Source organism: Cupressus sempervirens, chromosome 3, assembly GCF_028749045.1.
Source record: "Cupressus sempervirens isolate cs-2001-9-10 chromosome 3, ASM2874904v1, whole genome shotgun sequence".
NCBI lineage: Eukaryota > Viridiplantae > Streptophyta > Pinopsida > Cupressales > Cupressaceae > Cupressus > Cupressus sempervirens.
In genome coordinates, this window is record NC_143120.1 from 697,704,714 (window position 1) to 697,731,978 (window position 27,265).

The window sequence follows — 27,265 nt, forward strand, 5'->3', positions numbered from 1 at the left end:
ACTCCCCCTTTGTCCCGAGCCAAACAAACAAGGATCACTGCTGATCCAAATCAACTACACCAAGACACTCTCTTAGGTGTACAAAAGTTCCAATCCCTAATGGCTTGGTAAAAATGTCTGCTAGTTGCTGCTCAAACTTAAAAAATTCTACTTTGATATCTCGATTCTCCACCAACTCTCTAATGAAGTGATATCTGATCTCTATATGTTTTCTTCTCCCATGGAAGACTAAATTCTTAGATAATGCAATTGATGAGATGTTGTCACAATAAATTGTGGTTCCATCCTCTTGCCTTTCATTCAAGTCTGTCAAGATCCTCCTTAACCAAATACTTTGACATGCTGCTGCATTTGCTGCTATATATTCAGCCTCTGCTATAGATTGAGAAACAATAGATTGCTTCTTGGATGCCCATGAAATTGTACCCAATCCCATATGAAACATGTATCCAGAAGTGCTCTTCCTATCATCTATACTTCTAGCCCAATCACTATCAGTATAACCTATCAACTTAAATTCATTTGAGTCTTTGAGAGTAGCAACTATATCTTTACTTTCCTGTAATAGTTCACCTGCACGGGGTACTCGACTGTCTCCCAACAAAAAATCTAAGAAACTAGGTGCCTCATAACCGTAAAGTGCCATGAAGGGTGTCATTTGTATAGTCATATGATATGTAGTATTGTAACAATACTCATAGAGATATATCCATCTGACCCAAGCTCACTGTTGATCTGCCACATAATTCCTCAAATACCCTTCCACCCATTTGTTTACAATCTCTGTTTGACCATCAGTGTGTGGGTGATAACTGGTACTAGGTGTAAGCTCAATGCCACACAACTGAAATATCTCCTACCAAAAGTGACTCATGAAGCGGCTATCCCTGTCACTCACAATGCTCGGAGGAAAATTGTGTAATCTAAAAATCTCCTTGAAGAAGACCTCTGCCACATGAGTTGTTGAGTATGTAGTAGTGATAGGGAAGAAGTGAGCATATTTTGTCAGCCTATTCACCACTGCATAGAAAAAATTGCGCCTTTGGGCCCTAGGCAAGCCCATAATAAAATCCATAGAGATGCACTCCCAGTTCCTGTCAGGAATAGGAAGTGGCTGTAGAAACCTTGCTGGATAAGTGTGCTTTTGTTTTTTCTGGTGGTAAACATGACACTCACGCACATACTGCAAAACATCAGCCTTAAGTCCCTTCCAAGTGAATTGTTCCCATACTAACCTGTAAGTCTTGAAATACCCAGGATGGCCTGCTGTAGGTGAATTATGAAATGCTCTCAAAATCATCTGCTTCACTTTGATCCTGGGACTACGTAAATCCTATTCTTGTAAATGATCAAATCATCTATTAGAGTGTATCTAGTGTCGATTGTTGTCCCCTCCACTATAGCAGAGGCCCACGTTTCTTTGGCATATTCTGCTACAATCAAGTGTCGCCAATCCTCTAATATCGAAATCATAGAAGTGAGGTGTGGCCTACAGGATAAAGCATCTGCAAAAATATTCTATGTCCCCTTAACATATGTGATATCAAAATCATATGCTTGTAACTTACTCACCCACTTCTACTAACGATCATTCAAGTCTCGCTGTCCCAAAAAGTGCTTTAAACTATTATGATTAGTTTTAATACAAAATTCTTTGCCCACAAGATACTATCTGAATTTGGCCAAGGCATGCATGATGGCCAACATCTCCTTATCATATATGTTGAATGATCTCTCAGCCCCTTTGAGTTTCCTACTCTCATAAGCTATAGGATGCTTGTCCTGCATGAGTACAACACCAACTCCCTCTCCAAAAGCATCACATTGAAGCTCAAATGGCTTTGTGAAATTAGGTAATGCTAATACTGGGCATGTAGTCACTATTTCCTTGAAGTGCATAAAACACTCTTGTGCCTCTCGAGTCCACACAAATGCCCCTTCCTTCAGCAAATCTGTCATGGGTGCTGCATGTCATGAGTAGCAACTAACAAACCTGCGATAGAATCCACATAGACCAAGGAACCCTCTTAACTGTGTAAGGTTCTCTAGTGGTGGCCAATCAAAAATAGCACAGATCTTTTCAGGATCCATTTGCACTCCTTCTGCACTAATGATGTGTCCAAGATACAACAATTCTGTCATCCCCAAATCACATTTGGACTCCTTGGCATACAAGGACTTGCTCTATAAAATGCTTAATACTGTCTCTAAGTGCTCTAAATGTTCCTACCATGTCCTGCTATAGATCAAAATATCATCAAAGAACACTAGAACAAATTTCCTCAACTGATGGTGGAAGACCTTGTTCATAGTGGATTGAAAAGTGGCAGGTGCATTAGTCAAACCAAAAGGCATGACTACGAACTCAAAATGCCCGTAATGACATCTAAAAGTAGTTTTTTTCTATATCCTGCCCTCAAACTCTGATCTAGTGATAGGTTGATCTCAAATCAATTTTTTTGAAATAACAAGCCTCATGCAATTCGTCTATTAGCTCATCGATGCATGGGATGGGATACTTGTTCTTTATAGTTCTCTTATTCAACACCTTGTAATCAATACACATTCGTAGAGTACTATCCTTCTTTTTTACCAAAACAACAGAAGATGCAAAGGGTGACTTACTTGTTTTGATGTGTCCCATTGCTAGCAACTCGTTGATGGTCCTCTCGATCTCATCTTTGAGTCATTTTGGGTGTCGGTATGGTGTGATCATGATAGGCTTAGCACCTTCCTCCAACTCGATAATGTGCTCAATACCTCTGTCTGGTGGCCTGCCTGGTGGAATCTCACTAAATACCTTCCTACACTTGATTCTCAATTTCTGAATATTTGGATCATATTCAGTCTTATGTTGCCCCTCCTAGGTAGGCATCAAAGTGCATATTGCCGCCCACTCTATATTATTATGTTTGCTTTATCTCTCCAACCGCCTAAATGAGATAGTCCTGACATCACCATTACGGATAGCCTTCAACACATGAGTCCTGCCATCCACCACGAATCGTATCTCCATATCCTCCAAATCTCAGGGTAACCTCCTTCAAAGAATATAGCCATTGCATCCCAAGTACTATGTCCATGTCACCCATGTTGACCACATGATAGTCTGCCTTAAACTCATAGTTGTTCAGGCGCAAAGGTAGATCTTGCACCATCCTATCACAACGAAGAGTATATCCATCAGCTACCTTAACTCTTAGTCCCTTGAACTCCTCAGTAATGAGTCCATGCCTCTCCACAAATTTTGCATCAATGAAATTATGCTTGGCACTTGTATCCAACAGAGTAATAATCTTTTGTCCTACCAAGACTCCCCGAAATTTGAAAGATCCCTTTCTTTGAATACTAGACAAACGTGCCTCCTGCAAATGTATCTCTAGAGCCTCTTTTTTCTCAGCAATATCTACCTCTTTTTCACCCTCTGCCTCATTAGGATCCTCATCATGGTGCTCTGAGATGTCTGAATTTGAACCTTCGTAATAAGCCCACATCACCCGATTAGCCTTCCCCTTAGGCTTCATAGGACAATCATGACCAAACTCATAGGGACCTTTGCAAAAGAAGCATAGCTTCTTCCTACGTAGGTCATTAAGTGTTTCCTTATCCCAAGGTGTAGCTAGCTTGTCTTTTGAGTCACTAACCTTCTCTTTACCCTTGCTGAATTCTCCTTTGATATCTCTAAATGATGAAGAACTCTTTGAACTAAACTGGTTTGTTGGAGCTGCAAGTTCCATACTGTGGGCTTTCTTCATGGCTTCCTATAATGTAGGAGGATCAAAGGCCTTTACCCACCCCTTGAGTGGTTTAGTTAATCTCTCTGTGAATAAAATAACTAGCCTCCTTTCTAAAATGTCAGGCACCATCACTGCAAGCTTCTGGAAGTCATTGATAAATTGTTCTAAGCCTCCTAACTGTCTCAACTGGGCTAACTCCCGAAAATAAGCTTCAGGATTTTTTTTATCAAACCTTTCTATCAATCTATCCACAAAATCCTAATAAGTGGTTAGCTGATTGTGTTGCAATGTGATCATGCCATGTGTCCACCAATAATGTGCTGCCCCATCTAAGTGTAAAGTGGCATACTTGAGTGCTTCAAATTCTGTCATCATCTTCAAAGATAGGAAAGTATCCACCTGATGAATCCAAGCATGAGTAGTCATTTTTCCACTGCCATCAAATGTGGGTAATACCAACTTGTTGGTGAACTGTTGCAACTCATTGTGTTTATCTACTTGCTTCTGCCTGGCAACTCTATAGTTCAGGTACCTGTCAAATGTTCATCCATCCAGTACATATTCTGGTAATGAATCCCACTCATTCCTCACTTCTCGGAGTTCATCTACAATATCTGTTACCATAGCATCAGGTGTGCGTGTTGGAGTTTCTTCTCTGAATGTAGGACGTCTGGGTCTATCAACTATTCCAGACCGTGTCCTATGTTGTGATCCTGCTATGCTCCTATCATCCTGGTCATTATTATGATTATTCCTCCTATTTTCCCCAATCAAATGTTGCATCATAACCATCATTGCCTATGTACTTGCCTCTATTGACTGTAGAAGCCTCTCCTGTTGCTGTAAAGTCTCATCATCTCGCACACTTCTGGATGGGCTTTGAGAATGTTTCTCAGCCATATTCTCAGTTATGTTGGTTCTTTTGTAAACTAAATTAAATGGTGGCTGGGTAACCCTATCAGGCTGGTAGGAAACCGCTTTGATACCACTGTAATGACCCGTACTAATAGGCCACTAAACAAAACCCTAAATTTAATACACTGCTAAAATATATTGCTGAAATAAAAGAAATAACAGTGCCAATGTATTCATTCAATGAAAACCAAATGTTTTTACAAATGATATGGAAAATTTCAACACCAAAACATTATGACATAGCACATTAGAGAGAAACCCTAACTGGTTGTATACAATTGAGAACTTGTTGCAACTATAGATTGAAATGAAGAACCTGGATTGATCAAATGGTGGAGACTGAATGCTAAAGATGATATGATGAAAGTGAAATTCCAACTGAAACTCCAAACCATCAATTAAGCACAAGTGAAAGGACTAAAATATCCTTCCCACATCTGCAATAATTTAGGTGATCTTTCACACCCTCAAAATTGTGTACCAATTGAGAGTTTTTGTTCTCAATGGCCAATTGTGACTACTTGCAGAAACCCTAGGCTCCACAACGCACATCAGCAAAAAGAAATAATAAATCTCGATGATAGGCAATGAGCCCTCAATGCCTATTTATTCTTTTTTCCTTGATAGGTCGACCTCCCTTTTTAATTTTTCTCCGCTTCTTCTAGCAACCTCTAGAAGATTTTTTTATTTAATTTATAAAATTACCTTGTAATATATATTTTTTAATTGATAACTTTATAATTAATTCCTTCAAAAAAAATGGGACATTACAAATATAAAATATTTCAAAGTGATACATGATATTATTTAGCCTCATGCATTTGTATATGTAAAACTTTCATGCATATATATTAAAAAAATGAAATCATTATGTGTTTTGGTGTTTAGTTAAACTTTAGAAGTAAGAAATCTCAAGTTCCCACCCCCCATCGTGGTGTTGCTTGGTTAAGGGACTGCTAGGTTTGTGCCTATGGCCCCATGTGAGGGGGTTATCCTCCACTGATATAGTGTGCAAAACATCTAAAGCTAAAAATATGCCTAGGAATACAAGTCCAATGAAACTAAGGTCCATCACCAACACTGGCCTCTGGTGTTTTGGTGTTTGGCTAAACTTTAGAAGTAAGAAGTCTTGAGTTCCAACTCTGCCCCCCTTGCCCACCCCATCGTGGTGTTGCCCAGTTGAGGGACCACCAGGTTTGTGCTTGTGGCCCCATGTGTGGAGGTTATCCTCTGTTGATAAAGTGTGCAAAATATTCTTTTGTGTGTGTGTGTGTGTGTGTGTGTGTGTGTGTATCGTCATTATTTCTTTTTATCAACTTTCAATAAGTCTTTTTTTTTGAGTTCACCTTCTTGCTTTCGTATTAATTGCAATCTTGTAGGATAAAGCATTTTCTTTTGGTGCCTATGTTATTATCATACTAATTCTTTAGGATCATTATATGATAGGTCGTTGATTGTGTGAAAATTAACACTATTGTAGTCACTGATTATTAATCTCCTATCGTAAATTATTTTTAAACTATCGAAAATAAATTCACAACTAATATCGAAAAATAACACAACTGCAACTTCACCAATAAAATATGGAAAGAAATTCAGAACACAAAGAACACAATATTTTTGGACAAATCGTCCCTGGAAAAACCCCTAAGGGAAAACCAATTCTACAAATGGAAATTACATTAACTTTAGCAAATCAAGAGATACAAACTTCCTTTCCTCTCATTGGTAAAATTCAAACAACCTTCTAATTTGTCTTGTTGATATTCTCCACTGCTATCCCCAAGACTATCATTGCGCCCTTACTAACACTACAAGATTGTTTGCTATCACTGCAAACTCATTTGCTAACATTGCAAATGCTTCTACAACTCTTATTGTTCTCTGTTTTGTTCTGTTCTATTCTCCAAATGCCTCCCTTGATCCCCTTTTATACTACTTAACCAAGAGGTTTCTAGTTGCTTCTTGATAAAGACAACTCAACCAAGAAGTTTCTAGTTGCTTCCTAACCAAGAAGCTTCTAGTTGCTTCCTAACCAAAAAGTTTCTAGTTGCTTCTAGAAGGAGTCAATTAATTAACAATTATTTGTCCTAACTCTAACAATTATTCGCTAATTACTCACATATGGACGAACAACTGTCCAAGCTACCTAAAACTAACATATGATAAATCCTTGCTATAACTGTAAATATACCTTTCCATTATTTTTAAATAAAAATGTTAGGCTATTGTTGAAAACATTGATACCCTGATCATTTCATGCTTTCTCAACCATATTACGATCCTTACATTTTTCATATTTGATAATCCTTCTTAGGTGATTATTCATGATCATTTTAATCCGTGCTACCTGGTCAAAGTAAACAAATTTGGTTATCTAGTTCATAGTACAAGGAAATTTTTGGATTCAATTTTTGTATTCTTGGCAGTTAGTTGAAGCCAAGTTGAAGCCATTTATCATTATAACAAAATTTTTGTTTTTTTAAATTCAATAGTACAGTAAACTTCTATGCATATTCCCTCTTTTGGCACTCATATGAAATTGCTAAGTTATATGGCACTGCCCTGTTAACTGGTGCATCTCTGAGTATTTAAAAAAATTCATATAAAAATTCTTCCACTATCTAGTTACCAAGTGATAAGAATGGTTATATAATTTTTTCAATTCTTGGTTTTGTGAATTTACATATTTGATATATCTAAACTAATCATAATCCAATGAATACTATATTCTCTCGAAGTTTGATATATAGATACCATCGTAGCAATAGTAGACCAGAATTTTTCACAGTTCACAGTGATTATGAGAGTACTCTTAAATTCTAACCATGCGAGCTTTTTTTAACAGATGACCAGAAATCCATTTAAGATGCAAATTATTGTTATATTGGTGCACTCTGCTTTAAAAGAAATCGACAGATACTGATCTCATATTTCAATGAACTTTGAAAGAAAATTAAACACACCAAATTTGCACGAATCGAACACAGGATTTGCCAACTTCATAAATCAAAAGTGTCTTTTAGTTACTAATTACCTCTCCATTTTGCAAAATAGTACTTTCTAGTATGCAAGATTAAACTATTTTCACTATGAACTGTTTCTAGCAAAGCAAAGACAAATAATTATTTCCTGTTAAGATGGCTTGCAGGGATCTTTCAATTCTTTGAATCTTTTTGGTTGCCAATCTGTATGTTTGCCCCAAAAAGCACTTCTGCTTACACCATGAATATATCCTTGATCTGTTGTGCCATTTGATTTCAAGCTAGCGAATTCTTAAAAAGTTAGTTGTGAGAAGGTGATTGAGTACAGTGAAAACTTACATGTATAATGCAAAGAAGAAAAAGTCGCTTGAAAGAAATGTCAAGGAAAAGGTACTCACAAAACTTACCAATTGCAGACAAATAATCATCACTATTAAAAATTAGTACGTAAAACCACTCCAAGAAAACTTACAATCTTTGATCTCTTTGACTTGGCATAGTTAGATTAAATATCACCACCTTACCAAGGGACCTATAACAAATGATAAATGGCACTCCTCAAATCCTTCATAACTCAAAATTTTCACCCTCATCTTTAAAGGGCCGCCTTCACAAATCCTCAAGTGTCTTGGTAAATTTATGTTGCCTGATAGAGGACAAATGGAACCGATGTCTTCAAGAGCTAATCTTCCACTAGTAGATTAGCATAAACCAGTCCGTCTACTGGCCTGCCCTGCTTCTGTCTACATATGGACTTGGGGTACAAGGAGCAATGAATAAGTCGGCAAGCACTATTCATGTCCAAAAAAAATGCAATCCTTGGTGTAGTTCCTAGTAGTGCTTTTTAGAGTTGCAGGTCTTTTGGTGCTTCCCCCAAAGGCATGTTTTTTCCTTGATGTGGGAAACTTAGACACAGCAGAGGAAGAGGGAGACAGTCTCTTCAGTTTTGCATGTGGGGAACTCAGTTTTCTTTCACAATGATCAGATTTTAGAGACAAAGGGTGGGATGTGGGCTGTTTCTTTTTCAAAGCATGAAGATTCATCTTCAGCCCTTGACTGTTAACTTCCTTGGCGTGTTTCTCTGTAGAATGCCTGTTGTTGGATAACTCAGGCCTTTGAGTATGGATAGTACAAGGAAAATGGAGTAGGGGAAATGGGTAAGGTCCATATGGAGTAGAATTCTCTGTTCGGTTTTCAAGGGCAATTAACTTTTGTTGGAATAGATCGTTCTGCATTCTTAACTCTTGAATCTCCTTTTGCATTTCAAGGAGAAGATCGTAGTGTTCAATTTTGACTTCCCCTTCATTTGCAATACTGCTGACCTGTAATATCATGATACTCCCCATCAAAGATCATTTTATTGACCAGTTCCAAATAAAACTAAACTGTGAAATAGCGCTTGATTAAAATCTAGTCATAACTTACCTTTGTGGGAATCTCTTTTGCTCGATTTGCCCAGTGAAGAGTGTTTTTTGTTTCTGTATAAGCTAAATTATTTGGACTGATATTTGCAATAATGGTAGTTTGGCAATTTCCACCTAATGAGTCCTGCAATCATGCAATGCCTATCATGGTCAGTCGACCCTTAAAAGATCCTGCCAAGATAGTTTTTTCTTTTTTATATTCAAACGTTTTCAATTGTTATGTAGATATATGTTGTGCAAATTCCTTATAATGGCTTACATCATATTCCTTATAATGTCATTCTAAAAGCTTACAAGTGAGAAAAGTAGAAATTGGGAAAAATCTTAAGGATAATAATTTTCATACCTTGAGAAGTTGAGTTAGTTTTGAATCTCTGTAAGGTATGTGTCTTTTCCTTTCTACTAGAGCATTTATGCAGCTGCTAAGGGCCAAGAGTGATTTGTTTATGTTGGCTCCTTCCACACATCTGACTGTCCTTTGATTTGTGGCCGCAGCCCTCTCAGACCCTGCCAAATCTACCAGAGATAGTTTACCCTTGCAAGTTTCAGTGTTTGATCCCCCATCCACTTTCCATTCCACCATAACCTGCAACAATAATCAAAACAATTTAAAAACAATTTAAGTTATGATCCTACATAATCTTGAAGACTGAAAATTTCCAAATTAGAGGACTTTTATTATGAAGTGCAAACCTGAATAATAGCATGAGATCGAGATGAAGTCTCATTCATTCGAGTGGACGCTGTAGTTCTGTTCTTATTTCCTTGTTGAAGTAATTCCATTACCTGCATGCAAGCTTATTTAGACACGTTTGTTGTATGATTTGTATTCTCTATTGTGTATCCAAATTTAACAGAAAAGTGAAAATCACACCTCTTTAGTTGAATAAGTCCTGCATTGTGTGATCCCTAGCAACGATACATTGCCCTGAAAGAACGAAAGTTCATTTTGGTCAATAAAAGAAACCCCAAATGCTAAAACAAAGAGCTTGAGATTGGACTAAAGAAAACCTGTTTATCCTCTCTCAGAACAAGAGGCCTGCCGAGGGAGAGGAGATCCTTCACAGATTCATTGTAAATCTCAATATATGAAAGCACAACCACTGGTTCTTGGTAACACTTTTGCTGCCCAATCTTTGTAAAGATATCTTTTATTGACATGGCCACCACACCTGGGGTCTCAATGGTTCCCAACATTGTATGAGTTTTGCCTGCCCCTGTAGCTCCATAACAAAACACACATGCATTTTTTCCATGGAGAACAGCATCAACAAGCTCTCCAGTGCTGCACACATTCATTCCAATGAATTACACAACATTCTATAGAATTCAGTACAACTACAAACAATATTAAAATGCAAGCTATTCTGAATTTTTCTTTTTTAGACAGCCTGCATGTTTGCATATTGTATTATCCACAATAGGAATTGAGTAATGTCTAATTGAATTGCTTTTCTCAAACGCTTCATACTTAGTAATTGAAATAATTTTGTCACAAAACAAGATTAGATCACAAGAAATATCAGATATATTAGTGACAATTAAATACAAACACTTAACCAACTATCGACACAGTAGCCTAGTCGGAATCTATTATTCACTTCTAGTGTAAGTATCACAGATATTTCTGACATGTAAATCAATTCAACATAGAAAACCGGCAATAAACTTCTAATATACGGTGCTCAATAAGCTCTTAGAAATTCTCTAGGGCGGGAGAGTAGAAACTAAGAGAAAGGGCCAAGAAAATTCAGTTTGTATTATTTCCTGGAGAAAATGAAGCCTATTTTATGCATCGTTCGAATGCGTGTATTATTTCCTGGAGAAAATTCAGTTTGCATGGTTGGAATGCATGCATTATTTCCTGGAGAAAATGAAGCCTATTTTATGCAACGCGAAGTATGCAAAGAAAGTGGGGCAAATGAGGAAATTCACTACCTTGCATTGTAAACTTCTTGTTGCTCAACAGATTCATGGAAAATTGCATCGAATTTGTACGTCTGAGTACTATTCTTCTTGGAGCTTGAAATTTCCTTGTCTCTAATTTCTTTCAGCAAGAGGTCCTTGTCGCTCACGGCACCAACACAACTACGGGCACCCATTTTTTCTTCTTTTTTCGACAGAGGTCTGACCCTTACATAAACCTTAATCCTTTCTGTAAGCTCGGAAACGTTTTCCCTTCTGCTCTTCCTACTCTTGCCACTAACTTGAAATCGTCCATCTGTAGAGTCACAACAGAGCCCTGAATTTTCCACACTGAGAGAATTGCTGCAAAGCGGAGTCAACAGTTCCTTTTCTGCCACTGTCGTTGAAATGTTTGTGCTACTCTGCTCCAATCTTCTTTCAAGCATAGACTTTGGAGGTTCTGCTACTTCAGAGGCTTCACTGAGGGGCTCGGCATTTTTGTCCGAGTGAATTTGCCTCTGCTTCAAGCTCTTAAACCCCTCCTTGAAAAGAGCAAAAGCAGAAGAACATGTCCTTTTATATGAATCCGTATGAGAATGGCTCTTCGCCTTCTCCGGAGATGATTTAGAAGTGCTGCAGCTCCACAGTGAACAAGCACATATGATACCTAAGAAGAGCGTTGGAAACAGGAAAACCAGAGAATTTAAACAACAGAATTCCATGCTATCATAAACAGGGCTCATTTTCAAGAATGCCTCGCTCTGTCCTTGAACATATAGTCAATGAACAAAGAAGAAGAATTTGAAATTTGAAGCACATTTTCCATAATTTATAATCAGTCGGCCACCATCTTTGACAAACAGCATAAAGTTAGCTGATAGAAAACGTCTCTCAATTATTTCCGGGCCTTCCAAGGTCTGACAATAGGATTTCGCTTGCAGTTCGGGCAATACAATGTTGCTGTCCATAATTGCTTTTCAATTTAAAGTTAGCAGTGAACGTTAAAATGTCTGCGGATTTTGCTGGCCGTAATTATTTTCCATCGTGAAGAGTATCCGCCATTCATCGCTCCATTGATTTCTCAGTGAACAGTGAACAGCATTAAAGTGATTGAATATATAAATATAAAACTACATTTAAATCTAATTTTGGAAGTAATATCCAACTATAAGATACATTTCATTGTCTCCATATTGAATTTTATAAATGCTTAAATACTAGTTTTTGCAGTGAAAGTAGGTGCATTGGTTACACTGAGAAATACGTTTGTTGTTGGCTTTTGAGATGCATTCTATGTGGTTGATGTGAATTGTCTTAGGGAAACCTTATATGACTGCAAATTATGCAATGGTTACGTGGAGTGTTGATGTAGATTGTGTCAATATAGTTTTTAAAATTTAATTACACAGTTATTGAGATCTTATATTTTTCTTACTGCCTTACATTATTTTATTATATTACTATAAAAATATTGCTAGATTATAGTAAACATTATTTTTTAACCAAACTCACTGTCATCATTCCCTTGAGCTTTCTCACCTGTCATCCACATAATTCCTCCCTAACCCTAAAACTACTTGATAGCAATGAATCTAGTCCCAACAAGGAATCTTTGAGTTAATATTTTAGACCACTTTTTTTTGCAGTTAATAATTTTAAACCACTTGTGACACTTAATTTCATTGCTGCGATTAAATCTGCTCCCTAGACGCTTACTAGGATCCTTCTGCAAAAGCCCTTGAGGCTTACTAAGATCTGCCTATTATTGTAGCTCAAGGGAGGCTGACCAATAACCATTTCATAAAGAAGTATGCCAACACTCCACCAATAGGAAATTTTATCATGACCTTTAGAAAGTATGAATCTAGGTGCCATATACACTATTGTCCCACACATAGAATTGGACCACATTTATTCATCAACTTTGGATGTTATTGTACAATTCTTTTGAACAAAGATCCAATACTATGTGTGGCCATATACTTTTATTCGAGATCTAAATCCAGAGTCGAATACAATCTTGATTTTGTCTTGAATGAATTTGAACTATAAAAGGATGTTCCACCTATGTCAAGATATCCCTCTCTACTTTCATGTAGTCCACATGATTCTCTATAATAATTTTATCCTTTCGCATTACTAATTTCATGGTGTATATATATCACTTTTTTCTCCCTTTCATCTCACTTGGAACACCTTACAAAAATGGTGTTTCATATTACAACACTAATTACACCACTGCGTCAGATGTGATTCCTTAGTCCTCATTTGGGGACGAAGTGGTGAAATTTTCTCCTGCAAGAATTTACTACACATAGTCGCATACATCTGAAGGTAGTTCGATATTCATCAGGCAAGTTTAAAACTATGATGGATACTAACTGTTGTTTTAGTGAATTGATAAGAGCCAATGGAGCATGATCTTTCCAAGAGCTCAACTAAAATGTGGTGTGCATGGGGTCTGCTATGCTCATGGGGTGTGCTTCAGTGCAAGAGACATTGAATTCTGTAGTTGTAATTAAGCATTCTATCCTGCAAATTATCAAGCGTGGAATTCACGTAAGTGCCGGTTGAGTAGCTGTGTTCGGCAGAATCCATTGAGCTGTGCAAATGCTATAATGGCAGGGCGGTTCCTCCGATTCACCAATGTATCTTTGGCCGATGAACAAGCTACTCAATATACACAAAGATTTATTCTGAAAGGATGTAAAAGTGTATGCCTCAATAATTTCTCCTTCTTGGCCCTCACTGATTCCAATCCTGTTATTTGTAAATTACGGTTTGGCGATCTACTGAGTATGCAGGCTAAGGATAATTCATCCTAGGGAGAGACATTGTTCATGAGATTGACTTCTTTCAATTTGCAGCAATCGCAATTCAAGGGAAGAAGAAGAAAATAAATTGCACTCTTCAATTCAATTCCTTTGTGTATTATCATTTTGGGTACTTTGTTTTTGGGTTTTCAACACAAGCATAGAAGAGCCCATCAGAAGATTAAGAATGAAGACATACCAAGATCGAGAACAATTGCCTATCAAGTTAGGTAGTTGTTTAATTTATGAGGACAAAAGATCATGTCCATTCCTCAGGGAATGTTAGGATTGAAGAATACTGAGAGCGCTAGGGTGAGAGTGCAAGGGTGAATAAGGTATTCTAGCTCTTTTAATAATGTCAAACCGATTGCACAAGTACCATATCAAACATGTCAAAATTAAACTAAAACATAATACACAAGCAATAAAAGAACTTGTAACACCATATTTTTTTTTTAGGGAAACTCGGTTAAGAAAAATATTCTAATGGGGATGGTACCCACAAAGATATCAGTAACCCTCCTTCCCTCCCTCTCCCCCTCTCAAACCCCTAATCTCTATCTTTATCTCTATCTAACTCCTAACGCCCTCTCTCTAATCCCTAAACCCCTAATCCTCTAACTCCTCACTCCCTCCCTCTACCTTTCACTAACCACCCATCTCTCTTTGTTTACTAGTTCTACATAACTCGATTAGGTTTAGTAAGACCTGACTGACTTTTGAGATACTATGGATAATGTAGTTAGGACTCAATAACCCAATCGAGTTACTAAAAAGTGTAATTAAAAGAACATGTTAGTGATTATTATGTTGTTTCATTGTGGGCCACAAGATTCTACTATTTTTTCACATGTCTTTCTACACCAGGTATGCAAATATTCAGTCATTTTTGCTTGGGAATGTTGAATTTGATCTATTTTCTTGTGTCCACATGTTATTTTATGTTTGTATCTTGTGATTGAGCATAAAAAAATGATGCAAATTTGTTTAATTTTGTATTTGATCGTGTATTTTTGTTCATGTTATTTTTTATATGGCAATTTTCTTGGAAATGATGAATTTGATCTATTTTCTTGTGTCCACATGTTATTAGATGTTTGTATCTTGTGACTGAGCATAAAATAGTGTTTCACATTTGTTTAATTTTGTATTTGATTGTGTATTTATTTCATGTTATTTTTTGTAGGGTGATTTGCATCTACAATCATGGGAAAGGCTAAGAGAGGAACTATTGAAAAATGAGAGGCAACAAAGGCAGAAACAAGAGAGTGTATGAGGAGATTATGTGAAGGTGCATCATCAAATACCTCCAATGTAAGTGATGAAAGTCTACCAATTCAAATTGACATGATCAATGCACCTAAAGTTGCAAATGAAAATCATGAGCATGCAACTATTGATATTGATGTCACAAATGCACCTAATTCAACAAACAAAAATGTTCTTGAAACATACAACAATTGTAATAATTATGACAAATACACATACACCACCTAATGCACCTAATGTGAAATCTCAAGTTGAAATGATGAATGTACACAATGCAAGTAATGGAAATATAGATCATGCACCTACATCAACATCTCAAATAATTTGTAGAAAACCAAAGTTTCTAATTGACATTGATGAAAATATTTTGAAGCCAGTACATGATAAAATGTCAGCAAGAAGTTGTAGAAGAATTGTTAAAAATATTTGGAATAACTATTTTGAAAATTAAATCAAAGAAGAAGATGCCAACTTGTTGTTGAAGTGCTTAAAAATCTTAAATTTAGAGAGACAATGAGAATTTAGGGGTTAATCTAAAAATAGTAGTGATAGAAGAATTGTTAGAAATCTCTTTGATGCATACCAATCCATTGGTTTAAAATCACATAATACAAGTCAACATGTCCTTACATCAACCATAATGGGAAATGAAATGGAAAAATCTTGTATGGTAAGCTAAACAAGTAAATCATTAAAGATAAGTAGAACATCATTAGCTAAAGCTTTAGTGAGATGAGAGAAATTTGAGAGTTCTAATGATACTTCTTTTCGGTCATTCCAAGGTAGACTCTCACATAAGGATAAAGTTATTGTTGATGCACTAAGAACATTAATTGAAAACCTTTTGGTGTGACAACACAATGGCTACACCAAACAAAAAAGATGTTGTCAAAAGACTAATTGGAAAAACAAACCATGAGGCACATGCAAAACATTATTTTGATATGACTCAAACACATTTTTATGAAATGTTAATTCAAGAATTTTCTCAAATTAAAATCAGCCAAAGGTATTTTGAGATGACCAAACCATTCTGTGTTAAGATAAATCATACATGCATTACATTTTGTAGGGTTCATGTTGAGTTTTCTATGCATTATGATGTTTATCATTATATCACTAGTGCATTTCACCCTAAATTGCGACCAAAAATTGCGACCAAGTTTTTAAAATGGGTTGGTTGGTCGCGTTATAAAGAAAATTTTTGTTTTTTTTAATAACATGCTCGTGTTGGTTGCAATTGCGACAAATTAATTACGTCAGAATTGCAACACACACGACAGCATAAAACAAAAAAAGAAGGGCAAAAATGTAATTCACATTTCATTTGGCGAAGGTGAGAGTCCGGTCTCCATCAACATTGGTGCGAGGGAAGTTGCGAGTCCAGTCTCCATCAACATTGGCGCGAGGGAAGCAAAAAAGTCCAGTCTCCATCAACATTGGCGCAAGGGAAGCAAAAAAGTTTGGTCTCCATCAAAAAGGGCACAAGGGTATGTTTGCTACAGATCATTGATGGGTGCGTTTGATTGTAGAACATTGTAATAAAACTTTGTTGTGACTTATTGCTATGATTGTAGACTTCCATTTGTGCTTTCCCTTTTGTTTTAGCTCTTGTTCTTGCCACCTCCTTCATGCTTCGATCACATGGTATTTTAATATTTTTTTGGGGTTTTTTTTCCCACTTTTTATGATATGTAGTGTATCATCTCATTAGATTCTTCACTCATACTATGCGACTTTCCATGAACTACCTATTTGGATTATGTTCATGATCTCAACTATTAGGGGAAACTCTGCACACTCTGTCTTCTCTCGACTGTGTAGGGTTCTAGAATTTTGAATGCTTTTGATCTCCTTAGGGCTTGAAGAGCCTTATCTTTATCAGGTCTTCTTCCTTTGAAATGGATGTCGTCTAAATTGACACTGAGTTTCTTATCAAATGCAATTGGCTACTTTGCATAATTCACACTAATAGAAACAACAACACCAACTACTTGTTACTCTGCAAGGAAAAAGTGAGCATCTTCTGCACCCCTTTCACAACTTTCATGCAATCTTTTATGTTTGTGACAAAGTGCACTCCACATCTAATGATTTGTCTTGATAGAAGTCCTCTCCTTGGAAAATAACAAGCTTTTTCATTCTTGAATAGGGCTTGACTACTATTCTATTTATCCCAGGAATGCCATGTAAAACTCTTTGCCATATACTGACATATTCAGGTTGTATTGTGTTTTTTAATGGACACTTTTAATGGATTTCTACCAAGCCACTACTTTAAGAATATGCTCTCTTTCATCAAGATTACTTTCTAGGATAGTTACTAAACTTTTTATGTCAATACTTCAGTTAGAAATATGCTTTCTTGTTCAGCAACACAAAATCTGCCTTGTCTTCATAATTTTGTAAAGTTCTATGATGCTCATCTTGCAAAATCAACCTTGACATTTTTAAAAATTCATTGAAACATAGTGCATATTCCTTGTTTCTTGTATCATATTTCATTATTCCACAAAGTTTTGCTCATGATCAAATCATACAATTACATAGCTTGACAGTTCCTTAAATCAAATTAGCATACATATAGAAAAAATGCACGGATATGGCAGGTTGTGAAAGCAATCATATAGGGCTGCAACGTGGGCGGCCTGTATTAATCCTTGAAACTTGCCATGTGTATGAGGGCTTGGCACTACTAACAGTTGGCTAAACACACGAAACACATTCTTTAATTCAGACACTGCTTGACGAACCTCATCAGCAGTACATTTTTTCTTTTGAAGTGTTGAAGTTGAAAACTTCTGCATAGCAACACCAACATCAAAGCGTAACATGTAATTTGAGGGTGTCAAATGTACTGCTCTTAATAATGTTCTTTTACAATCTTGCCACTATTCTTCTTCATAATGTGATCGAGCTAAATATAATAAAATTTGGGTGTCAGTGCCGAAATAGAATTTTCTCAAACAATTTTGATACATTTTCACTGCAAGCCCAAACTGTCCTTGTGCAAAGTAAACATGTGCTAAATTTACTCACACATCAGGCATCTGAACAAAGATGTTTCCTGCTGCAGCTTCTTGAACCTGTGTGAAAATTTCCTTTGCAATATCAAAATGACCCCTTTCGGCTAGCACAATGCCTGCCCCATTTCCAGCATAGACATTTCCAGGTCTTTGAGCCAACACTTTACAATACAGTTCCCTAGCCTTATCAAGATGTACTCCCTCTGCATCTGGATCCTTCTTCTCATTGCGTGAAGCTGCAAAATAATTCCAGTTTCCAAGAGAAATGTCAGCATAAGCATCCTTACCATCTGATACATTTTGTGAAGTTTTAATTGTTTCTTTTGCTTTAAGCCAGTCATCTATTTTCAGTTCTAGGTTGCCAAGCATGGTAATCGCATTTACTGAGGTTTTATCCACCTTAAGTGCCTCCCCAATCAATTCTAGGCTTAGTTGGATCTCATTTCGAGCCTGGGACATGGTTGCAAGTCGTAGATATGCATCCACATAATCAGGAAACTTGAACAATATTAGCCTGTACAAAAGATTTTCTTTTTCAGTGTCATGTAGCTATTCAAATAGCCTGGCAGGATTAAATAGTATGGTATATGAAATATTTTACATATTCAACAATGGATGATCTATATTCCAAGAGATCTTTTGTAGTCAAAATAGAAGTTTGAAAATTGTTGAAAATATAGTATAAGTTTATGTTGAAAATGGTTCTAATCTTTTAAATTGAATTCACCAAATAAAGTTATTTGAGAAGATGTTTTGTAGTCAATATAGAAGTTTGAAACATAGAAAATGTTATTTGTTTTTTATTTTTTTCACAGAAAGATTTTGAAGTCAACAAAAGGAAAATCTAGTGATGAAATTTTGTTCCTCTTATGTTCAATGATATAGTTCTATTATCTTTTATTTTTTTATTGAATATATATCTTAAAATTATTTTAAATAAATCTTAGGTTAAAATTTATTCAATATTTGATTTATTTTTCAAAAATAAGAAATTGCAACCCACTTGAAGATTTTTGTGACATATGACTTCTAAATGATCCATGAGAATTTAACTTATATCTTGAAAATATTCCAGATTGATTTGATTTACATTATTACATATATACATATATGTTTCTAGAGATATTTAGTTTATTTAAATATGTTGTTGCTTTTGATCTATCTACTGTATAGGTAAAATACTAAAGTTTCACCACACAAAGAGTCTTTTTGATGAAATGATGTATTCACCAAATAAGAAGTATTACCAATGTAGGATGGAATGAATTATTTATTATATCATCCCCAAAATACCTCAATAGGAGACAAGAGGTAGTTGAATCATGAGCTTTCCATTGAGTTCGAAGATATTTTTAGAAAAAAAATATGTATTTTTGGAGAATGGTTAACACTATAAAAGACAAGTTATCTAAATAGATTATTGAATTTTTTGTTAGAAAATATCAACCAGGATAAGATTATAAATCAAGGATAACAACATGATTTGGTATCCTATTTCCAAGATAAAATAGGCTACAAAGAAAGAAATGTGGTTCACTCATAATATTCTAAAATTCTAATTTGGGTATAAATTACATGTCTTGTTGTCTTTATGGGCTTCATTTGGCTGGTCATTAGCTGAAAAACTAGGAATATATAAAGATCAATTAAATAGGGATAATCATTTATAGTTTTTGTATGAACACATTTAGACTTTTAAATTAAATATATTGATTTTCCTTTGCATTCAGTTGCTATAATAATTTTGTTTGCTTCAAATCCATATAGTAGATTAAATAAAATGTCTCATTATTTCTATATTCACCACTACTTATAGGTGAAAAAAGAACATTCAAGCATTCAAGGACTATTGTGATATTTTTTATGCAAGCTCACAATGTCCAATAGACTTTCAAACAACCAGAATGCTTCATCCCATGTATGAAAGTTTTCATTTATATAATAGTTATTCTGTGGTATATGAAATATTTTATATATTCAACAACGAACGATCTATCGTTCTCTTGTAACATTTAGCAAATAGTTTGAATACTTGACTTTCTATAATATTTTGTTACTTGTATGCACATTTTTGGGGAGCCAAATGACAAAGATGAGCTTGAAATATTTGAATACATTCCTTTCCATACGAGTGATTATGAACATATGTCAAGATAGATTGAAATATACATATATATTTTTATCGCACACTTATGTAGTGCACACATTTAGATATGTATAGTTACTTTTAAACATGGTAATCTAGTGTAACTTATAAAATGTCTAATATAAGTCTAGGTTGAAAAAGGTTATAATTTTTTAATGGAATTTGTCAAATAAAGTTATTTCAGCAGATGTTTTTTTAGTCAACATAGAAGTTTGAAACATAGAAAATGTTAGTTATTATTTTATTTGCTTCATACAAAGATCATGAAGTCAACAAAAGGAAAATTAGGTGATAAAATTTTGTTCCTGGGTAGGGCCACAATAATGGTTCCCACTTTCCATAATGAAGAAATCAGATAGAAAGTGGGGAAGCTAAATTTTAGGGGCTTCAAATGAAGCCAAATCTTTGAATGAAGGTTCCAAGGGGCTTCACTTGAATCCTCCATGCCGATATTGGTGTGGGGGCTTTGAATGAATCTTAGGGCTTCATTCGAATCTGACATGTAGACCTCGTTCATACTCCTACTAACCGATTGGAAAAGCTTTTAAATCCAACATTTTTTCTTGTTTTTCCAATGGTTTCATGTATGAGTTGGTGGACTAGGGCACTAAGAGGGAAGTCAGTAACATCATACCTTGCATCAGCATCTCCGTCTACGATGCAGGAGCACCTATTCATTGGATTTCTCATGGATAAATTCATATTTTAAATTATATTTAAATAGTATTTAAAAAGCAACTCAATTTAAATAGTGTTGTCACTTTATCCCATGGCAACTCAAGTGAAACACCTTCTTCTTCTAGTTGATGGAAGAATTCCATGTCCTTTAAACACACAGGAAAAACCTCTGAATTGATACTGGGGCTTTTATTGATGAATTCAACCCAAATGCCATTTCCTAATGCCTCCATGAAAGTTTGCTGAGCCAACTCTAGTTCATCACGCTCAAAATGAAGAACCCTAGTGTTGTTTAACAATTCAATGGGTGCATCTTCTCTACTCTTCTTCAGAAGAGACTTTTATGTGTTAAGAGAATCTAAGGCTGCACTGGGGTCTGATGATATCAATAACTCACCCATCTTAATAAAGGAATGAGCATCATGTGGATCTATGCAAGTTGCATTTCTAAGAATTTCCAAAGCCTTCTCTCGCTGCCCTTGTTGAGCATATATATCGCCTACAGCTTTCAAGCTCTCACAGTTCTGAGGGTGAACCTCCAGAACCTTTTCAAAATTTGAGAGAGAACTTTTAAGATCTCCCAATTTCATTTAACTTGTCCCAACCCAAAGTATGGCAACACAAAATCTTGTGGCTTTTGGCTTTCCTTGACTGATGCCATGTAGTAGAGGCCAGCAATTTCATAATCACCTTTGCTATGATAAGATCATGCAAGCTTATAATATGAATGAGATTTCATGAGAGGGTGGTCTGTCGAAACAAGAGCTATCTCAGTCAACTGTTCATTTGGATCTCCACATTGCTAATCACTTGGATCAATGCTTTTCTCTTTCTTCACAAAATAGGTTTGGTCCCAAAGTTTAGCAAGTCAAGAAAGTGAACCATTTAGGTTAGTGACTCCCCTCCAAAATTATTTCCTCAAAATCAATATAGATGGGTTTTCAAGGAGTAATCCATGTCCAACAGGAATGGGTGGTACTAGTAGTGGAACTTTAAGCCCTGTTTAAGTTTTTCTTTTCTACTTCCTTAAGTACTCATTCTAAAAATTAGATGGAAGCTTGGGCTATTCTCTATACTCTTGAGAAAGCCTATGTATCAGTCTGGAAAATGATTTTTGCAAGATGGACTATGATTCTTGTCACCCTTCTGAATAGTGGAAATTTTCTAGATTGCTTTTGGAGGCTAGCCTTGGTGGCTATCCTGATGTACAATTTAATATGTTTGAGAATGAATATGAACCTTTTTGTTAATATGATTCTAGATTTTAAGTAGTTAGCTATAGATGCACCCTTATGTGTGGGTATGTGCACGATCATGGTGTACCAAACTATGGCCTTAAGTGGCAGTGAAAAACTAGCAAATCAGGGTTATGTCAACTTGACACATAATTTTAAAGTGGTTCTAGAATTTATATCAAAAAGTTGTAAGAAAATATCTATAGAAAATTGAATTTAGTTTCTAAACAACAAGGCCTTATCTGGAGAAAAAATTATTTAATTGGTCAAAAGTTTGGATTTTAATGCAGTACTACAAAATTTTTAGGGCAAAAATAAAAAGTAGGTGTATGTCTGACCACCTTAATCATAATCAAATGATAATATTTTTAAATATAATTTTAGATATAAAAAGTAGACTCATGCTTGGATGTGACACATATTTTTGAGAAATTTTATTCCAAATAAATAATTAATTATGAATTTTCTACTATACTATTTTTAGAATTTAAAAACTCTTGTGTCTAACCACCTTAACTAGTTCAAAAAAAATCAAAATTAAGTTTTTCTTATTTTTTTCTTATACTATTTGAAGCATAGAATGTGACGCATCTTTTGGATTTCACAAATCTTATACGGTTTGAAAGTTATAGCTATTTTTCAACCAGTATGTCAATCAACACTTTGTAGCTAACTCCATTAGAAAATAAGTAATAATTACTTATTGAACTTGTAATTTGACAAGCCTTAAATTTATGAAAAGCTAAGAACATTCTTAAGAAACCCTTTTCATTACATCAAATTTTGGTTAAAAAAAAGTCGTCAGCTACATGCTTGAAGTAAAAAACACATAAGAACATGCCAAAAACACATTTTTGGGATGTTTTAAAGATGACCATATAAGGTTGGTATCGAAAGATATAGTAGGAATTATAAAGGTATTAATTATTTTCATTTAGTATTAGGATGGGTGGGAAAAAAGTTGGAATAGATTTTGAAATTCTTTGAGGCATTTCAGAACTACATATTTTTCAGATCACCACTTTTTGGTACACCATGATCCTGCACATACCCGTGTGATCTTTTTTCTTAAATCAATATAAAAAGGTGTGGCCCCTCAGGCCACAATTTATGTGGAAATGAAAAAATGTAAAATAAACATAGATATGAGATAAGAAAAATAATAAACAATGGAATAATAATAAAAGCAATAGCCATTTCTAAAGTCTACCCTTATCATACTTTGTCACTTGCATAAGCTCAAAAGAAGAGATGATATAAGCCCTAGAAAAGACATAGCTGTTGAACCTAGGAATTCTCATAAAACTTTTCAATGTGGAAATCGTTTCTCATCATGCATCTGAAAAATAAGTCTCGCTCGTAGATTTTTCTTAAAATCACAGTCAATGAATTTAAGGCTATAAGAATAAACATGCCTACCAAATATGACACTTTGGGTTTCAATGTTGAAACTAAAAAGCATCAACCTACATTGGACAAAACAATTTAAACAAATTGAAATGGAGTACCCAAATCGGGAATTGCTAAATGTCCTAATCAACCAATTTTTATGCTTTGCAGTAAGGACCTAGTATTTATACCAATTATGCTAATTTTTTTGGAATATGTATCATAAATATTGCCTCAAATCCTTAGCCTACCCTATGGGCCTAGAACTTGTCCAGTTTGCAAGTACTAACTAGAATTCAAAACTGATATCTTGATGTATTTGATAGATCATTGTCAATTGTCTGATTTCTCTTTATTATCATTTCTTGAAGGATTGATGGGTGGATGCTTAACCAATTGATGTCTTAATTATAAATATTTAAATAATTGGATGCTAGAATGGTTGATACTTGAATAGTTGATATTTGCTTGTATAAGTGACTGATTGTTTGCTTGCTGGTCTGATTGTTTGGTTATTTTGATATTTGATTCCCAATTGATGATAAGTGGACAATTGAATGGTTTACTTTGATGGATTTAGGATTGATGATTTAACAAATGTTGATAGTGATGATTGAATGAATGCTGGTTTGATGTATTGGTGTGTAATGATTTCATAAATTGATTCTTGAATAGATTTCTGATTTTGTATCTAGTTGAATGAAATGACATTTGATGGTGAATTTCTATTGATCTTCCCTTTATATTTTATTTATAAAAGAATTGCCACCCTTCAAAAGGAATTGAGTCACCACCCTTCATTGCTACCTCACAGAATAATAATTTATTTCCAAATGATTGTTTGCTTCCTTCATGTTCTCTTCTCATAGAATGGTCTCTCCTTTATATCTTAATCCTTCAATACTCATAACTCTTTATTACATTCATTTTATTCTTTCACTAAACTTAATTAAATATATTTATATTACATGTTATTTTAATTTTTTATATTTTTATTATTGAATGTCATGTCAAAAAGGGGACATTATAGTGAGATGCATTACAATATAGAAAAATAAAAAGAACATTATTGAAACAAATTGATACAACATTCAAATTATAAAATCAGACTGCTGCAACAACACAAATTAACCTAACAGAAAGCATAGAATACCATTCCCACAATGACCAAATATTTACCCACTGAACTACACCTCTTCTAAATAATGTAAGATGCTGATAACACATTGATACTGCCATCACACATGTCAAATTAGACTGATACACACTAAAAGCCACCCCAATTAATTGTAGCTAACATCTAGATGCACACTTATAATTGATGTCAATCAGAATGCTGAAGGTCTAGAATAGGGCACAGTGGCTGCTGATGCAACAGGTACAAACTCGTAGAAAGCTCACCAAATTTGCCAAAGTCTACATAACTAAGACTTAGCATCAAAGGTTCTCCCTAGGCACCTCGAAACCACCAAATATTGGCCCCAAAATAGGAGCCCTTCATCTTCAAGCTCTCACATACTTGCTCCACTTGGTACAACACCCCATAAAGGTCATCTATTCACTTTCAACTTGGATAGCCTACAATATGGTCTTTGTATAAAATTCATTTTTTCTTTTCATTATATGGTTTGAACAAGTGTGGAAAAAAATTAGATTTTTATTATGAATTTTCTGTTCACTAATCTATGTTAAACTAATTAGCAAGGTCACTTTCCTAATACTTTATGAACTAGATGCTATTCGCAAGGTCAATTTCCTAATACTCACTATAGTACTTGCTATTCAATTGAGATAGACACGGCTCATTAGTTTGTTTGTATTCTCTTTGGATTTTGTTAAAGAAGATAGCTGAATGCTATATGATGAACTAAAAATTCTGTGGTGTCAATAGGCTTGTGCATCTCTTGAGCCAAATTACCAGCCCCAGTGATATTTGTTGTTGTTCAAAAGCGACACCATACTAGACTATTTGCAAACAACCATGAAGATAGGCATTCTATAAATAGACTTGGGAACATCTTGCCAAGTCTTCAGTACATAATAAAGCAACTGAATTTCATAATTTTTTTTTTGATAGTTGATTTGTTTAAATATTGCCCATCAAAAATTACTTATTACATCTCATCTTTTTTTTGCACAGGACCTTGCAGTTCTCAAGAATCTGATAGTGAAGAATTTGAAGAAGATATTATAGCAAAGGTATATTTAGTGTTCTTTTTTAAGTGAAAATGTGATTGGAAATTTTGTATATTGTCATATTTCACTTGCAGAAAGATCAAATTGTAAATAGAGGTAAAGTTGTATGGATTTAAGTTTCTTCTTCAATATTTATAATGCTCTCGATTCCTCCTTTGTAGCTGTAAAAATACTTGTTTATTTTCACCTTTCCAGATACCATTTACCAGGTTCTTCAAGATTCTAAAATATCTTGGGCTGACCCCACTCCAACATGTCCTAACTCCTACTTGGTTCAGAGACCTAACTCCTTTTTATATGTGTCTTCCTCTTACTACTCCATCTGCAGGTTGCAAACAAATCATCCTTCTTCCACCAACGAGTCATTCTATTCAAGAAAGACCATGTCTGACGATATCAACGCATAAAAAAATAGGGAGACAATTGCTAGACTGTGGTCTAACTTAAAAAGAAAAGGTGATGGAAAATGTTATTGTCCTTGCAAAATTTGTAAGGGCTTAAAGACTCGAAGATATCTAATCACAACAGCTGAGCAACATTGTAGGCAACATGGTCACATTGAAGGAGGAAACGAGTATCGCCCATTGGTATGTATTTTAATAGTTTATAAATTACATAAGACATGATTTGTTGATGACATCATGGCCACGGTTAATATAAGGTCATAATTTTCATATAGGTCAACATCCCTGAGTTTCATGTTATGGAACATGACAATTCAGAGAATGCAGATTTCCAAACGAGGGAACATGGAGGTGTGAATATTGAAGTAGAAGGTAACGATACCATGGAAGAAGATCAAGATGATGAAGATCATGATGATCAAAATGATCACGATGATCAAAATGATCACGATGATCAAGATGATAATGATGATGATGATGATGGTGATGATGATGCAGAGTTTGATGTACCTTTACTTGAGAAGGCACACCAGTCCCTATATGAAGGCTCCAAAACAACTCTTCTTGCCACTGTATTGCTATTGGTGAACTTGAAGGTTATGAATGGTTTATCCAATGTAGCAATGACATGTATGTTAAGGTATGCCATCTTCTTTCATTATTTTACTCGTAGTTCCCTTACAATTAACATTGGATTCGTGTAGCAATTAATATTCTTTAAATTAAGAAATTATATTTTTGGTCGTAGGTTGATAGGTGAGTTTTTGTTACCACCATCAAACATTCTACCTCGCTCGTATCGAGAATTATCTACCATCATGAAAGATATTGGAATGGAGTATCAAACAATAGATGCATGTCTGAACAATCACATTATATATCATAAATAGCATGAATTTGCAACACAATGCCCTACTTGTCATATCAGTAGATATCAATCAAATCGATTAACAAAAAAGGTGCCTCGCAAGGTTCTTTGGCATATTCCCATTATTCCACGTCTGCAACGATTATTCAAGTGCAATAGCTTGGCACAATTTATGGATTACCATGCACACAATAGAAGTCAAGATGACATTATGCGAATTCCTACAGATGGTTCGGCATTTAAGAAAATAGAGGAAAAATGGCCATAATTTAAAGA

General features: G+C 35.1%; 1 protein-coding gene and 1 pseudogene across 1 annotated transcript; both read right to left on the bottom strand.

Moving 5' to 3' along the window:
- Nucleotides 1-8,427: 8,427 nt before the first annotated feature.
- LOC149568652 (kinesin-like protein KIN-8A) lies at nt 8,428-11,933 on the bottom strand. The gene is made up of 8 exons (XM_089816756.1): nt 11,813-11,933; nt 10,999-11,731; nt 10,072-10,345; nt 9,935-9,988; nt 9,754-9,846; nt 9,407-9,646; nt 9,062-9,184; nt 8,428-8,958 (listed from the first exon to the last, which is right to left on the bottom strand). Exons 1-8 carry the CDS (start codon nt 11,931-11,933, stop codon nt 8,428-8,430), a joined length of 2,169 nt encoding a protein of 722 aa, XP_089672882.1.
- Nucleotides 11,934-13,507: 1,574 nt separating this feature from the next.
- The window catches only part of LOC149568653 (protein CTR9 homolog), a 28,401-nt pseudogene continuing 14,643 nt past the window's right edge, over nt 13,508-27,265 (bottom strand).

What these genes read in the sequence shown, in the direction of transcription:
- LOC149568652 (XM_089816756.1), bottom strand. Translation starts at nt 11,933, where the DNA reads ATGGACAGCAACATTGTATTGCCCGAACTGCAAGCGAAATCCTATTGT. An exon ending in CAAGAAGTTTACAATGCAAG is followed by an intron (nt 10,346 to 10,998) that starts GTAGTGAATTTC and finishes GAATGTGTGCAG; the next exon opens with CACTGGAGAGCTTGTTGATG. An exon ending in AACTAACTCAACTTCTCAAG is followed by an intron (nt 9,185 to 9,406) that starts GTATGAAAATTA and finishes GCATGATTGCAG; the next exon opens with GACTCATTAGGTGGAAATTG.